The 16,200-nt window shown below is 36.2% G+C and overlaps 1 protein-coding gene and 1 long non-coding RNA gene across 2 annotated transcripts; both read right to left on the bottom strand.

Moving 5' to 3' along the window:
* Nucleotides 1–422: 422 nt before the first annotated feature.
* On the bottom strand, nt 423–8,642 carry LOC119986881 (uncharacterized mitochondrial protein AtMg00810-like). Its single transcript, XM_038831572.1, has 3 exons — nt 8,570–8,642; nt 8,173–8,255; nt 423–1,412 (listed from the first exon to the last, which is right to left on the bottom strand). Exons 1-3 carry the CDS (start codon nt 8,640–8,642, stop codon nt 423–425), a joined length of 1,146 nt encoding a protein of 381 aa, XP_038687500.1.
* A 4,091-nt stretch (nt 8,643–12,733) lies between these two features.
* Nucleotides 12,734–14,415, bottom strand: LOC119987450. Its single transcript, XR_005465448.1, has 3 exons — nt 14,339–14,415; nt 14,074–14,134; nt 12,734–13,240 (listed from the first exon to the last, which is right to left on the bottom strand). It is a non-coding gene; the product is annotated as an uncharacterized LOC119987450 (long non-coding RNA).
* Between the last annotated feature and the right edge of the window lie 1,785 nt (nt 14,416–16,200).

Here is a 16,200-nt window from a genome sequence, read left to right as displayed (position 1 = left end):
ATTTTATGCTTTTCTTTGTCCTCTCTACGTTCCTTATCCCCTCCCCGCACACGTTAAGTTCCTTCAATGCCACTACCTATCCTCGTATGCTATTAGATGTATGTGTTGGTGTGAATATTATGTATTTGTTTGTACCAAAACTGATCTCTAGGCACCTGATGACACATGACAATATTAGACCCATCAATGGAAACTCTCAAGTAATCGCTGATAAACTATGCATTCAGACGGTAATCACATCAAAATAGAGAAAATCTAGCTTGTATAAAAGAGAACTCTGTATGTTCGTGTAAAACAGAACTTGACTAAATGCAAACACACCAAACAAAGAAATAAGAAAAGGAATAATGAAAAAGACTTAACCTACCCTTAAGATATAAAATACAATAATATAAGAATACGACTAACATGCCCCCTCAAATTCATGATGCGACAACATTGAGCATCGAGAGTTTGCTAATTACTAAAAATTGAAAACGAGATATAGTATGTGCCTTTGTAAAGAAATCAGCAAGTTGCATAGAAGAAGAAGTAGAAGGCAAGGTAAGAGTGCCATGTTGAAGATGATGTCGAGTAAAGTGACAGTCAATCTCAATATGTTTGGTCCGCTCATGAAAGACAAAATTATGAGCTATGTGAATAGCACTCTTATTGTCACAATACATAGGAGTAGGGCGAGATAGAGTGACACCCATATCAGCACGTAACCAATGCAACCAAACTATCTCAACAGGAGTGGATGACATTGCGCGATACTCTGCTTTAGTAGAAGATTTAGAAGGAATAGTTTGCTTCTTACTCTTCCACGAAATTAGAGAATTGCCCAAAAAGATACAAAAACCTGTCATAGACTTACGATTAGCGGAGTCACGACCCCAATCAGCATCAGAGTAGGCACACAATTCCAAAGAAGAAATGGAAGGAAACAAAAGACTCTGAAAGAGAGTGCGCTGAAGATACCGCAAGATACGAAGAACAGCAGCCCGATGAACTATAGTAGGAGAAGCAACAAACTGACTGACAACATGAACCTCATATGTAATATCTGGACGAGTAATGGTAAGATAAACCAAACTTCCAACAATAGTGCGATATAAAGTGACATCAGACAAAGGAATACCATTAGAGGAGGAATAACAAACATTAATCTCCATAGGAGTAGAAGCAGGCTTAGAGTCAGTAAAATGGGCACGCTCCAGAATATCAACAGTATACTTAGACTGAGAGAGAAGATAACCTTTCGGAGAAAAGGCCACTTCTATCCCAAGAAAGTAACGAAGAGATCCCAAATCCTTCATTTCAAAGCGAGTAGACAATTCATACTTCAAAACTTCAATCCCATGATTGTCATCCCCAGTAATAACCATATCATCCACATATAAAGAAATAATGATGAAAAAGACTAACCTACCCTTAAGATATAAAATACAAGAATACGACTAACAATCGCCAAATGACACTTGGAGCAGCAACGAGATTTTATGGCTAACTGTTTGTTTATTTTGTAGGAATTGTGATTTTAATTTAAGTTGGAATCCAATATGTTGTCACTAGAAATCAGGATGTCTAAAGGAGTATTATCCGAAATAGCTGAAATTCAGAGATTCATTATCAATGTTATTTTCTTCTATTTAAATGCGGTTGTTATTAAAATGGCGAGATTTTAGCTATATAATCTCAAAACAGTTCAGAAGATTACTGAGTTTGATACCCTCATTCTCGTAATTTATCTAAGACATGTATTCAGTTATTGCACGACGACCAATGACTAGAATTGACTATTTCCTACATTTTGAGAATCAAGCCACCTTTCCACCATATATAGGGAGAGTGAGACGATTCATGTAGTCGGTGTTTACATAAACCAATTATTGAATGCAAATATTAGTATTATATTCATGCTTCCCAAACACAGAACCAAACGGATCTTAATCATTCAATCTGCAGTTACATATGCTGCTCTATATACCTTAATTAATAAGTCACTTTCAATAATTTATATGTGTGTGAGTGTGAGAGAAAGAAGGAAAAAGAAAAGCATATGGTAGGGTGAGGAAGGTCCAATAGCACCCATAAAAGACGGGGGGACAAGAAAAAGAAACTGTAGAGACCGTGTGCGTTGAGGAGTTGACACTTGACAGTCTACATTTTGGCATTGTTTTTGAAACTTGTAACTCCATTAAAGGAGGATTGGAAGATCATATATATATATAGCTAGGTATGTATGTAAATGTTTCTTTTTTTGTGTTTTCATGGACCAACCTACATACCCAAGAAGGTATATCTAGCTATGTAATTCATGGTCACTGCAATATCACTGCCACTGTAAGCTAGTTAGGTTTTGCAGCTTTTCTTCTTCTTTTTTTTATTTTCCTTTCCTTTGGTGATTTAAATCACTAAGGTTTGGACTATTATACCCTAGTTAGGTAGGGGTCCGTTTGGAGGTTGGGTAGTGGACCAAAACCCAAAAAAAAAAAGATTTATTAATTAATTGTTTAATATATGTATATGTATATCTATATGTGTATGTCGATGGGATAATCCGATAATGGTTGCCAGGTGCAGTGTAGAAGGACCATGATCTGTAGGTACAATAAAGAGTCACTGTGAACAAATGTGTAGTACTACTGTCTATAAGAAACATGCAGTAGTATACTATAGTCTATACTAGTATCCGGTGGGGGTTGTAGGGTACATTACATGTATCTCATATATTCGTTTCTACGTGGCACATGAGGATTGAGGGGTGGAAAAAATCGGATTGCTAATTTTGCTTTTTCCCATTGTGTGGGAGTAGGGCTTCGAGGTTGGAACATTATATGTTATGGTGGACCATACCTTATCATGTATATATGGAAAAAAAAAATCGGATTGCTATATTTTGCTTTTTCCCACTTGTGTGGGAGTAGGGCTTTGAGATTGGAACATTATATGTTATGGTGAACCATCCCTTATCATGTATATATATATATATATATATATATATATATATATATATATATATATATCCAAAACGAGAGTTAAAAATCAACATCACCATCTTCATTTTTTCTTTAGTTCCCACGTTGTGTGGAATAAGACTTACTAACAGACTACTTGAGGGGACAATTAATGTTGTAAATAACGGTATTTCTAAATATATTTTGGTCATTGTCTAGAAGGGCGGACGCAGGATTTTATTTAAAGGTGGACAAGATTTTACGAGGACTCGAGGACAGTAACCTCGAATTTTTTTTATTATGCCTTCAAAATAAAAATCAAAAGTTTATAGAATAGTAACAAGTAATAATTGAAAGTTGATTTCCTATAAATCAGTGTGCATATGTTATGTTTTCTAGTATCAATCATTTTTTAATTAGGATTATGATGCTAAAAATTAAGGCATACTTATAGTTGTGGCCGAAATGAGTTGTTTGCACTTTGAATAGATGTTGTGCCTGTTAGAAATGTAAGGTCGAAAAGAAGCCTATATTAAAATGTAGGAATGGGTGGCCAAAAGGCCCAAAACCTCAACTGCAAGAAAAATGCATACGTTATAGCCTATGACAAATGCAAGAAAAAGACGAATGTGTGTTGTTATCATCAGCATCTTCATTTTTTCTTTAGTTCCCACGTTGTGTGGAATAAGACTTAGTCACAAACTACTTGAGGGGACAATTCATGTTGCAAATGGCCCTATTTCAAAATATATTTTAGTTATTGTCCATAAGGGCGAACGCAGGATTTTATTTAAAGGTGGACAAGATTTTACAAGGGTCCGAGGACAGCAACCTCGAATTTTTTTTATTATGCCTTCAAAATAAAAATCAAAAGTTTATAGAATATTGACAAGTAATAATTGAAATAATTGAAATAATTGAAAGTTGATTTTCTATAAACCTGTGTGCCTATGCTATGTCTTCTAGTATCAGTCATTTTTTTAATTAGGATTATGATGCTAAAAATTAAGGCATACTTATAGCTGAGGCCGAAATGAGTTGTTTGCACTTTGAATAGATGTTGTTGCCTGTTAGAAATATAAGGTCGAAAAGAAACCTATATTAAAATATAGGAATGGGTGGCCAAAAAGGCCCAAAACCTCAACTGCGAGAAAAATGCATAGGTTATAGCCTATGACAAATGCAAGAAAAGCAGGAAAGTGTGTGGTTATGCTGAGTCTCTGACTTTGGATCTGTAGGCCGTAACAATATAAAAACTTAACTAAGAGGCGACTCAGAGTGTAATTGTACACCATTAACATAAAAAAAAAACTATCATTAACATTAAAACATAAAAAAAAACCATTAATATTAAAACAAACCAAAAAATCAGGGTGGGAAATTATAACGAATTATCTCTGAATACAAGGATTCGTTCTCTTGATTACTAGGATTTTCACCCTAAAAATATTTATACTAAGTTTAGAGTTTATAGACAATCAAGGGTGGACCTAAGTGAATTCAGGATGGAAAATTATAAATATTCTTATTGTGAAAACCCTAGTAATCAAGAAAATGATTTGTGTGAGAGAGTTCATCAATAAAATTTATCACCGCCTATGGACGTAGGCAAAATTGATTGAGCCACGTAAAATGATTGTCTCTTGTGTGTGACTGATCTTGTTTTTGATTGATCTTTTTTTTCGTATTGGTTATTTGTTGATAGTGAATATCTTGGGTTGTTTTTGCATAATAATTAAGAGACAAAAAAGAAAAAAATTGTTTAAAAATGCAAGTGAAAGTGAAATAATGGATTTCATAAAAGTCGTTGTGTGTCTTTGGTAATAATTCTCATCAATGATATATATGTACAAAAATTCTCCAATGAACTCCTAATTTTTAGGGTTCAAGATATTTTTTAAAATTTTAAAAAATATATTTGTATTTTGATCAGTTTTGGGAACGCAACAATATATTTTTTTGTTCAAAACCAAAATCAGATGCAACCTGAAAAATGTACGAGTGTTTTCTCATGTTGAATTTGATTTTTTTTCAAATTTTTTTAAAAAATATTTTTAACTCTAAAGTTATAGGATAATTCCTAATGTACATATAAGAACCTAAAGTAATAACCTAAAATAATGATCACTTTTTGAGGTTGTGGATAAGTGAAATGATAAATTGGGCTCATTGTTTTGGGTCTCACATGTTCCAAATCAATAGTGAAAACATAGGTTATTATTTTAGGTCCTTACCTTAGATTTTCAAGAGAGAATTCCTCAAAACACACAAGCAATAGATACACATATAAAAGCAGTACATGCTTATATAAATTATACAAGTACAATTAAAACTAAATTTGTTAAAAAAATTTAAATTTATCACTAGATGTTTGTATAAAGTTTAATTCCTTTATTGGTAAATTGAGAGCGTATACTCTATGTTTCCGTTTTACCAAACACCGACACAATGTGTCTTATAACTTATATTTTAATATAAATCAACAGCGTATACTCTATCAACGATATGCTGTACCAATCGGAGCCTCGTTCCCACCCATTTATGTAATGAAAACAACATTATTACACAAATTAAACAAAGATAATAAAGTAGGGCCAAAAATGTTGACGGAGACTTGCTTACTTTTTAAGGGTTTGAGAATTTTGAAAGTTATTACTACCCACATAGATTGTTGAAACTCATTTAATTAATTATGTGGATGGGAATATTGAGATGATAGAGGGAAGACAAAGTCTTTATTAGATGATTTGTTGTGTTCAATTTGCAGGTGTGGACCATTATCATTCACATTTCATATATGGCTGCTGGTCGCCAATGAAGACATGGGTGGCCAATAACTCAAGCTAGCTAGGTGCAACTTGATCATTATGCCACACAGTAATGGTTGAAAGATGAGCAACATAATCTTAATTAATTTCTCTACAGTTTATTCTTTCATTAATTACAAATTATTTTTTTTTAATTCTGTTTCTATTTTTTTGTACAAGTTTTTTTATTATTTAATTAACAGTAAATTTTGTTGAATTTTAAGGCCATATTAATTAATTAATTAATTAGGCGGTGTAAGTTTTTCAGAAATTTCAATTTAATTATCCAACAAAAATATGGCAGTAAGAAATAGAAATACCAAAAAGATTCAACGATAGAAGACCAAGTGTTTTAATTTAATTATATTGAGTCAAAAGTTTGGTCTCTGAATTAACCCCAAGACTCCTGGACTAATAATCATAACAAAAGTTTGACCAACCATTGTGATTAATAATAATACTCGGAGAGTTTATTACAAAGGGAATAAGTAATCTTGGCCATTACTATGAGACTTATATGGCATAGACGAAATAGGTTTGTCCATAATGGAGATTTTGTGCATCCAACCCGAATTGCAAAACAAGGGAATAAATAATCATAAGGTTTGGATTGAAGATGCAGTGGCTCAAGTTTTATCAATTGTAGATGTGGAGAAGCTTTCATGTGCAAGGGGAGATCTTTAAGCGGAATTATCAAACCCCCGCTCCTTGTTATGTGGTGTTCATTTTGTATTTGAGATTCTAGTTCTTTCATTTGTTTCTTTTTCGAGTTCAATTATGTAATCCATCGTTTGGTGACACGAGTGTCTAGTTTTGGCCTCCAATTCAGTTACCCAGAGTTTTGGGCTTTTGAATCTAATCAAGTGACAAGACATTTTTCAAAAAAAAAAGAAACCTAACAGTTACTAAAGAGGTAGTGGAGATGCTACACAACCATCCACCATTCTCACTTTTTGAGAGACGATCGATTACAACTTATAGTAATTACAGAAGAGGTGGTGGAGAGTTTACACCTCTACACTACCATCGATTATTCAAAGAGAATTCTTTACAATATCACCACCCATTACTGTTACACAAAAGGGGTCACTCCCTTACCCATCATTTCTAGTTGTCAAGTAGGAAGTGGATGAGTTAAATGACAAGTGGGGCTCATTACTTTGGGTCCCACATGTTCCAAATCAATAGTGTACGTTCACATGTTAAGTGCGCATAGGAGAAATTCATATATATGAGATTTTTCTCACATGTGAACCAAAAATGTAAACCAATTTTGTGAAAATGAAATCCAATGGTTATAATAAATTACATATTTGTTGTGAGACCCGTCGTATTTATTGTTGAAAAACATATATAAATATAAAAGAGAGGGGGAGAGAGAATATATGGATAACATTCCTAAGAACATGAATATGTCAATAAACCCATTGGATGATTTGATTCTTCTTCTTCTCTTTCGTCAGCAAGTAATTCAAATGATAGACAGGACTACAGTTAATACAAATGACAAACCCACTAAAACGAAATTAAGAAATGAAAATGTATAATTTGGCTTCTTCTCTATAAGTGGGGATACATGCAAATTTTGTTTGCTATTTAATCTGTCTTGTCCCTTTCTTCTTCTTTCTTTTTTTCTCCAAACCGTCTTAGCGTACACACTTGTGTTCTTTTAATTTTTCGCAGTAATAAAGTAAGTTGAGCTTACAAGTATGGATAATAAATTAATAATTTCTTCTTTTTTTTTTTTAAATGAGTTTCTTAAAGAAGTTGCTACCTTTATCATTGGATGACAATGAGAAGTCTTTTTGTCACAACAGATAAATCCATTGAGGAGTTAGTTTTTCCTCGAATCCACCCTACAAAAGTAAGGTGGCTATTAATTAATTAGGAGTTGGCTTATCTTGGAATCCAATCCACCTTATTACTTAAACGGGAGCAAGCTCCATGTTATTGAGTATTAGATTAAAATTAGTTGTACGCCTGCGTTTCACACGACATTATGTAACACGCGTTACATCAATATCAAAGTTTGAATTGCTTAAGTTTAGAACGTAAAACGACTTGTAAAATACATTTATACAAAATGACAATTGAATGTCAAATTGTCAACAAATATGCACCAAAAATCCGAAAAATTGTTTGACTTCAAGATAAGAACGTAACGTGTTCGGATCTTGATTTAAGAACATAATGAGGATATTTTTCCGGTATTCATAAGAATTGTTTCTTGTTAGGACTAACTAATAGGAAAGGGGAATGAACTAAATAACAAAAACATAAGCAATTCAAGCATTATTGTAAAAGCAAATCTGAGATGTTCATGCTTGATCACTTCAGCCCATTACTTACATTGGGCTCACTATTCTATTTCTATAAAAGGCAGGCAAGAGTAAACATAACCCCATGGTTCAAAGAAATTCAGGTACTTGTAACTCGGGCGGCAAGACGTTAGCAGTTGAGGAAATATAATCCAACCCAAACATATAACCAACCATAATGTCAGTAACTCCTATGAGAAGAAGTAGATGGTCATATGCGTTAATTAAAGATATGATGATGTCCAAAATAGGTTCTCCCTATCTAGCAAATCAGTCAAGTCATATCGAGCTGGAATAACTAAATTCTTTACATCCTGGTGAGTGTGCACTTCCTTCCTACCTGCATAGGGAGAAAACGTAAGCTACGGTAGGGCCCCAAGGGTGTGCTCGGGGGGACCTCTCCGACGCTCAAGTCAGTACGATACTAAACTTGGGAGGATGACTAGTTGCTTCGAGCAGTGTCTCTTGCTTAGTAAGTAATTCATGCAGTAGTTAGAATGCTTACCTGAGAGTGGAGGTCCCCTTTTTATATGTGTCTGAGCAGTTTGAGTTGTAGTAGGAGTCAGACTCTCTCTCATTAGTTTACTAGAGGGTTTTTCAAATGGTAAATTCCCTCCGTATCCCTCTCCAAAGGGGAGTAAAACTCTGTTTGGGGGTTAGTGTCATGTTCGGACTCTTCATTGGTAGATATGACCTTAGTAAGGTATGGTCGAACCTTACTACCTAGGTCGGATAGGACGAACTATCTTGGTTGGAAGGAGTGTAGTAGGAAGGTCGGTCATGACCTTCCTATCCCGTGGTCCAGACTTCTTACTTTAGTGAATGACCGAAGTAGTGCCTTCAATCCTATAGCCCGACCTCTTCTTGGCCATACCGAAGTAGGAACTTTAGCTGCTGACTGGTCTTGGCATGGCTGTCACTTATGTGCCACGTGTCCAACTTTGATTGGTAGGGATATTTTGATAATATCAAGATCCTAACAAAAAATCAAACGAAACACCAAGATTTATGCCACTAACCTACATAAATTTTTGATAGGATTACCACCCCTAAAATCTTTTAAGTGAAGAATTGAATTCAGTAGTTCAAAATTTATGTGATAATAGGAAGTGCCGGAACCAAACATCAACTGTGGCTTTATGAGGAATTACTTGTGTGAACCGACCTTAGTCTGATGTAGATTTGAAGGCAGCTTTCTTTGCTATAGCAAATATCCTAATTGTGTGATTGTATATTAGTACTTAATTACTTTCCATGAAAGCAATTAACACCTTTTGCACACCTATTGAAATTCATGTATCCTGTTAGTAAAGAACCATTAAGTTTGCTTAAATAACCAATGTCCCAGAATTTTTTCTTTTTAAAGAAAGTTTAGAAACATTTGTTATTTCTTGAAAAAAAATCCCACAACCAAAAGACCATGAAAAGATCAACTTTGAAGAGTCAATGCCATTGAAGGCCACAAATTAGGGACTAATATTGATTTGATTTGGATGGAGAATGAGCAGAGTATCAAATAGTATCTAAGTTCTAAAAGCTTTAAAAATTATGAACTATGATAAGACGACAAATTTTTTTGATCCATTCAACTCGATCCGAGGCCAACACAATTTTATGTTTCATAATTTGGACATTTTGTGTTATTTTTTAATAATCACCCAAACTAATTATAAGTAATTTCAAACAATGTTGCACCAAAGCCCCGAAAAAAATCATTTTTCTTTCAATAAACTACATAATTTTTGGAGTTCTATGTTTTGGAAGCTTACTTCAAAAATAATAAATAAAAATGGACTAAAAATAAAAAAGAGGATTAACCAAAAGACATGACTAATTGCAGACTGTTTTTTGCTAAGAAAAATTAGAAAATTCAAGTCCAATGACATCACAAAAAGATAAATAAATAATGTTTGAATCGAAAGCAAATCAAGGAATGCTCTTACATCATGAAATCAGCAAAGATAGGGATCCCATTAATAACTATCCCAGAAGCATCCCAGTAGTGTGTGGCATGCATTCATTGGGTGTGGTGACATCATAGCAAGGGGTCCAATTGAAAACCACATCCAATGAATGCTTGCCACACACTGCTGAGATATTTCTGGAATGGTTATTACTGGGATCTTTATCATTTTTGTCATGAAATTATAGATAAACCCTGTAGGACAATTCACAACAGTAATGCTATTGTTAACTATTCAAACAACAAAAATTAAACCTAAAGAATTTCTTCAACCTGAATAGTCCAAGGATAATATCAGAAATGAAGCAAAGACACGTACCAAAGATTACAAGATTGCAGATGTCTTTGAGGAGAGAAGACCCATTGAAGTTGAACACAAATCAATAACGCAGCATGAAAGACCCAAGCCAAAATATTATACGCAGAATGGGCGCAACCCTGAAATTATTGGTGATGATCATCATTGTTGTAGGGGCAAATTGCTACAATAGTTGAAAGATCAACTTTTATCTCTGTGGGGTCCGTCTGCAACTTTAAATCCTACAAACGTCACAACAAGAACAATCGTGAAAGCTCCTCAACCGGTTTGGGTGGTGCCGATCGTGGAGGCTCCGACGATCAAGTCAGTATTTATCGGAGATGGAAGACCGGTTATGATTTTAGTGTTTTGTCCGAGTGTATTTTGTGAAGGGTTGGTAAACACTGTTTTCTGTATTCTCTAGATTGGAAATTGCTCGATCCCCTACATATGGATAGAGGGGGATACTTATAGAAGAATGAGGATCAAGTGATCAACCTCGGGAATTGTGTGCGCATTCCACTTGTCTTATTGGACCAACTTGTATAAAGGAGATGTACGAAAAGTTTATTGTCTCGGTTGTGTCAGGGTTGATAGATAGATAGTGAGATAAAGTAACAATATAAAATGATCGAGACAGATGTCGATGGGGGTATGGGTAGAATTGTAGGCGGTAATTAATGAATAGATACGTATATGAAAGAAAGTCATACCTAGGGATGTGAAGCTGTCACATCCGCAGATGTCAGTTGTAACCTGAATTGGTTAGAGCTCCTTTATCAAGGAAATAATAATTGAAGTGGCGCTAGGACGTACTGACGCCCTTCTATGTTGTGGCCCTGGTGCAGGCGCCACTACAGTAAAGACATCTTGAAACTGAGTTCCTGTTGTTAGGAAAATGTTATTGTGAACATAATAAAGTAAATAGGTCATAAGATATCAGTAGCAAGTGTCAGATATAATGTCAGACAAGTTGGCATGGGTATAACTTTAATTAGCTATGATGTAAAAGTTATATATGGGCCTTAGATTGGGCCTAACCACAGTGGTTATATATGTAGACTCAGATAGTCCAATTGCATTTTGTCGTCACATGACCCGATAGGGTCATACCATTTTTGGCAACTACAATTGTCCCCCACTCTCCAAGCATGAAGACAAGTCATCTTGGAGAGTAGTACACGATGTACTCCTGCATAGAACGAAAAAATAACTGAGTAAGTATAGCATGAAATGGAATGCATAATGCTGATAGCCTGAAATGAAGTATATATAAATTGTATCATGAAGAGGCGTGGATAGTCTAGACGTTTGCTTGATGCTGGTGAGATACAACTTCGTTTGTTTGAAGCTATATGAGGGACAACCTCGTTTGTTTGAGGTTGAGAAAGTATACAACCTCGTTTGTTTGAGGTTGTACATAGCCAGCATGGGCGTTAGCGTAAAAGCTAGATTGGAGTCACAGCTGTGGCCTGAATTGGCGCTAGCATGATGACTGTAATGAAGCTGTTGCTGTGGCCTGAATTGACGCTAGCATGTTAGCTTATCCGATGAAACCGAATTATGTTTGCCTGGCAGCGATTGTATGTAACCTTGTATGTTTGAAGGTACGAACCACTGAATGTAGCTGATTTGTAATGTTCAATACCTGTAAAAAAGGAATACTCAATGGCAACCGCATGAGTAACAGTATACTCAATTAAATAAGAAAGTTATGAAAACGCAGTTGAATCAATAAGCATCTTCGGCTGAAACCAGCTCCATTGGTCATGTAAAGGTGTGCATAGCCCTGTATTCGATCTAGAAAGCATTAATTTGATACCCAAACATAACAATTGATGAGCAGTCGTTTACATAAATTGCCTCAAAGGAATAACTGTTTATACCAAAGAATAACATAGTATGGACGCCATCACACTGAGGTAAAAATAAAACTTTAAAAGAAATATTAACGAAAATACTTTGTAGCACGTGTTAATGTGAAATAACAGGTATTTAATGCACCAGTCGTGCACAGTAAGAATTTAAATTGTTACGGCCAGTGTTTCTTGGGGAGCACGTTTCGAAAATTGTGCATCATGATGATTCTTTAAGGGTATTTAAGGAATCGTAAAGTTTTAAAAACTGAAAACGTTTATCCATACTCATACTGCTAAAATAAAACTTCCAATCAAAATTTGCTAAGAACATCTTGAATTTTGTGACGAGATAGGAAGAGGAAAAGAATCACCAAACAAAACTTATCAAACGAAGGTAACTCTCGTTTCCTTTCGTTCCAAGTATAGATTTAGTATAATGGCTCGACCTGGTAATCAAGAACCAGAAAATGAAGAAGTATTCAGAAGCAGTAGGGCTTCTGCTGGTCAAACCAGAGGTGAAAAAGAGACCAGTGTAAACTACTCATGGACTGGGTCGAAAGGTCGAGATTCAGGCGACGAACGAGCATAATCCAGTGGTGCTGTCAATAAGGGTAAAGACTCAGAAAGAAATTGTCACGCCCCTATCCGCAGAGCGTGAAGAAAATGACAAATACGCAAGAACCCTCACACCAAACACAATCACGTGCATCTCACGTGTTACGTCCCAACCCAATATAAACTATACCAAAAATTTCGACAGCATCTCCCCATAAATTGAGGAAAGCCACCTGTAATAAGATCACATACAAGAAAAACACTTCTAATATCATCAAAATCAACCGACCCGTAGGTCCACCATCAAACACATACCCCATCATCATCAATCCAGCCATAACCATAGTACATCAATGTACTTAAACTACTAAAACATACCAACATCACACCATACATATATATAAATCCACACACATGTGTCACATAACCACAAAAGTCCAGGCCACCTTTGTCACGCGTCCTCCTGCTGATCCGCGGCCTGTGCACTAGATCCTGTCTCACCTGTGGGGAGGGAAAGTAGATAGGGTGAGCTGAAGGTTCAGTAGGGATAAATACTGGAAGACAAGTAAAGAATAGTAAGGTTGGAGAAGAAACAACGTTTAATCAATGCAACAAAATGCAATGCAAACTAATGCACCCGATCGACCCAACAGAACCTCCATATCCACCTCCAATGACACCCAAGCCGGCGGATCAGATTCCCGCTCTGTGGCGACAAGCCGACTAGAATCCACTTGCACTACCTCTCTCTCTAGCATCCAACCAAAATCAGTCATCCAACATCGTAAATCACAAACCACTAGAGAGAAGGTTGGCACACATGTGGTCGCAACCACTCACTGCTGGCCCCACAGTGATATCTCAGCCTGCCACGCCTGGCCTAACATCAAATAACTAGCCAGCGTGCAGTAATAAATACCGCTACGGGAATCCTATGGACTAGGACCATCACAAGGCTCCTATCCATCATCTACGCACGTGCCCAAATAACATTCAACACCTAACGTGAGCCCGGGACCACCCTCGGAACCCACCATGCATCTAATGTAAATTCTTATAATTCATGTCATTCGTGCAACACATATATATAAAAACATTCATTCGTTGTGATGCATGAAGATTTAGATAATGCTCGATTTATGACCAAGCATTCCAAGGTTATATATTCATCAAATTAAATCACCAATAAATTGACAATAATGCAAAGGAACAATGGTAAGCATGCAAAGGCTTGTTTCCCCTCGGGAAGGATCGAGACGGAAACCAAAACTTACCATTCAAGCAATTCGGTGGTTTGAAAATGTTTTGAAATAAAAAGAGTAAGAAATCCCTACCTCGAAGTAAACACGCAATCCTCACCAAGAAGCAACGTATACTTCACGCCAATTCGCTAACCTATTCATTAAGGTAAGCTCCATTAATTTTCCATATTCACCAATCCTCTCAAGTCTCACATTCCATACAACACAATATCCTCATTTTCACTAAATTCATCTTCTACCTTAATTCTCTAAGGTTAAACAATTAAATCCATATCACAATATTATTTTTCATCTTAACCCAACCTTAATTAAAGCAATTTGAGTCACTAACCCTTACCTTGAACCTTGTTAGTTCCACCAACTCAAGAATTTCAAGCTTTCTCTTGAATTGGTTCAAGAACCCCACTTGTACCTAATAATATAAGAAGATTAGAGCTTAAACTTGAGTTATTGAACAAAGAAAGCTCTCAAAGAATCAAAATCCCCAAAACTCTTGTAACCCACAAACCCTAGGTTCAAAATTTCCTTAATCCTTCTCTTTCTTAGGTGGTTGTAGATTTTAAGATTGGAGCACCTTTACTGGCCAGAAAAGTCGCCGGAATGCCGCCGGAAGTGGCTGACCGGAGGTGGTGGAGTGAAAAATGGTGGCTGCCCTTTTGCTTTTTTTTTTTTTTTTAAACTCACGGCGACCTTCACCCACTTTAATCTTTTCTTTTTTTTATACTACTTTAAGTTGTTTATATATATATATATATATATATATATATATATATATATATATTTATTTATTTATTTATTTTAAATCATTCCATTTTATTCTTTACTCATTTCACCCTAACTTTAACTCTAATATTCTTTTAGCCCTCCCAATAATTCTTTTTACCCTACAATTTATTCTTTTTATAACTAAATCCAATTTATTCATTTTATTTTTATTATTGTATATTTAATTCATTTTTATTTTGGGACAAGATATTACATCCTCCCCTCCTTCTAAAAATTTCGCCCTCAAAATTTACGTACGTACCCGTGGAAATAAATAAATCGGGATACTTTTCCCGCATCTTGGACTCCAACTCCCACGTCGCTTCCTCCGTCCTGTGATGCAACCATAGCACCTTTACCAATGGAATTACACTCGATCCAGTAACCTTTTCCCGTCTATCTAGGATTCGCAACGGTTGTAAAATATACGTCCTATCTTCTTCCACCTCTGAAGCGGACCAATCCAACACATGTGATGGATCCGGTTCATATTTCCTCAACACCGATACATGAAACACATTATGAACCTTGGACAATCGTGGCGGAAGAGCCAACCGATATGCCACCGGTCCAATATACCGCGGAGCTAGCTTCCCTTGCTTGCTAAATCTCTGAATTCCCCTACGCGGACTTACCTTCAAGAACACCTTATCACCCACCACAAACTCCAATGGTCTTCTTCTTCGGTCGGCGTAGGACTTTTGCCTACTTTGGGCCGTAAGTAAACGCTTTCGTATTCCCTCCACCTTCTCTTGCGTCTCTTTCACCAAATCCGGACCCGATAATGTCGTTTCTCCTACCTCCGCCCAACACAATGGTGATCTACAAGGTCTCCCATACAAAGCTTCATACGGCGCCATTTCAATGCTACTTTGGTAGGAGTTGTTGTATACAAACTCCACCAAAGGCATATGATCCTCCCAACTACCCCCAAAATCCATAACGCATGCCCGAAGCATATCCTCCAATATCTGAATAGTCCGCTCACTCTGACCATCACTCTCCGGATGAAACGCAGTAGAGAAACATAGTTTTGTGCCCAATGCCTCCTGCAAGCTCTCCCAAAACTTACTAGTAAATCGCGAATCTCTATCTGATACTATAGAAAGTGGCACTCCATGCAACCTCACAATCTCATGAATGTATAATCGGCTCCAAGACTCCAACGTGTCTGTCTTGCTAATCGGAAGAAAATGTGCCGATTTTGTCAATCTATCCACAATCACCCATATTGCATCATGCCCACGAGGAGATCTCGGCAATGCTGTCAAAAAATCCATCGTGATATGTTCCCATTTCCACTCTACTATCGGAAGTGGCTGTAACAACCCCGCCGGTCTCTGGTGCTCCGCCTTCACCTGTTGACAAATAAGACACTTCGCAAAATACCTTGCCACATCTGCCTTCATACCTCTCCACCAAAACTATCTATGT

The sequence above is a fragment of the Tripterygium wilfordii genome, chromosome 20 (assembly GCF_013401445.1).
Source record: "Tripterygium wilfordii isolate XIE 37 chromosome 20, ASM1340144v1, whole genome shotgun sequence".
NCBI lineage: Eukaryota > Viridiplantae > Streptophyta > Magnoliopsida > Celastrales > Celastraceae > Tripterygium > Tripterygium wilfordii.
Note: the sequence above shows the minus strand (reverse complement) of the source record. Positions and strands in the feature narration are given on the sequence as shown.

Bases quoted from the DNA above. Each gene is read 5' to 3' on its own strand.
- LOC119986881 (XM_038831572.1), bottom strand. From the start codon at position 8,642: ATGAGAGAGAGTCTGACTCCTACTACAACTCAAACTGCTCAGACACAT. The intron at 8,256-8,569 runs GTAAGCATTCTA...TTCTTCTCATAG, and splicing joins AAGGGGACCTCCACTCTCAG to GAGTTACTGACATTATGGTT. The intron at 1,413-8,172 runs GTACCTGAATTT...TTATATCTTAAG, and splicing joins TCTTGCCGCCCGAGTTACAA to GGTAGGTTAGTCTTTTTCAT.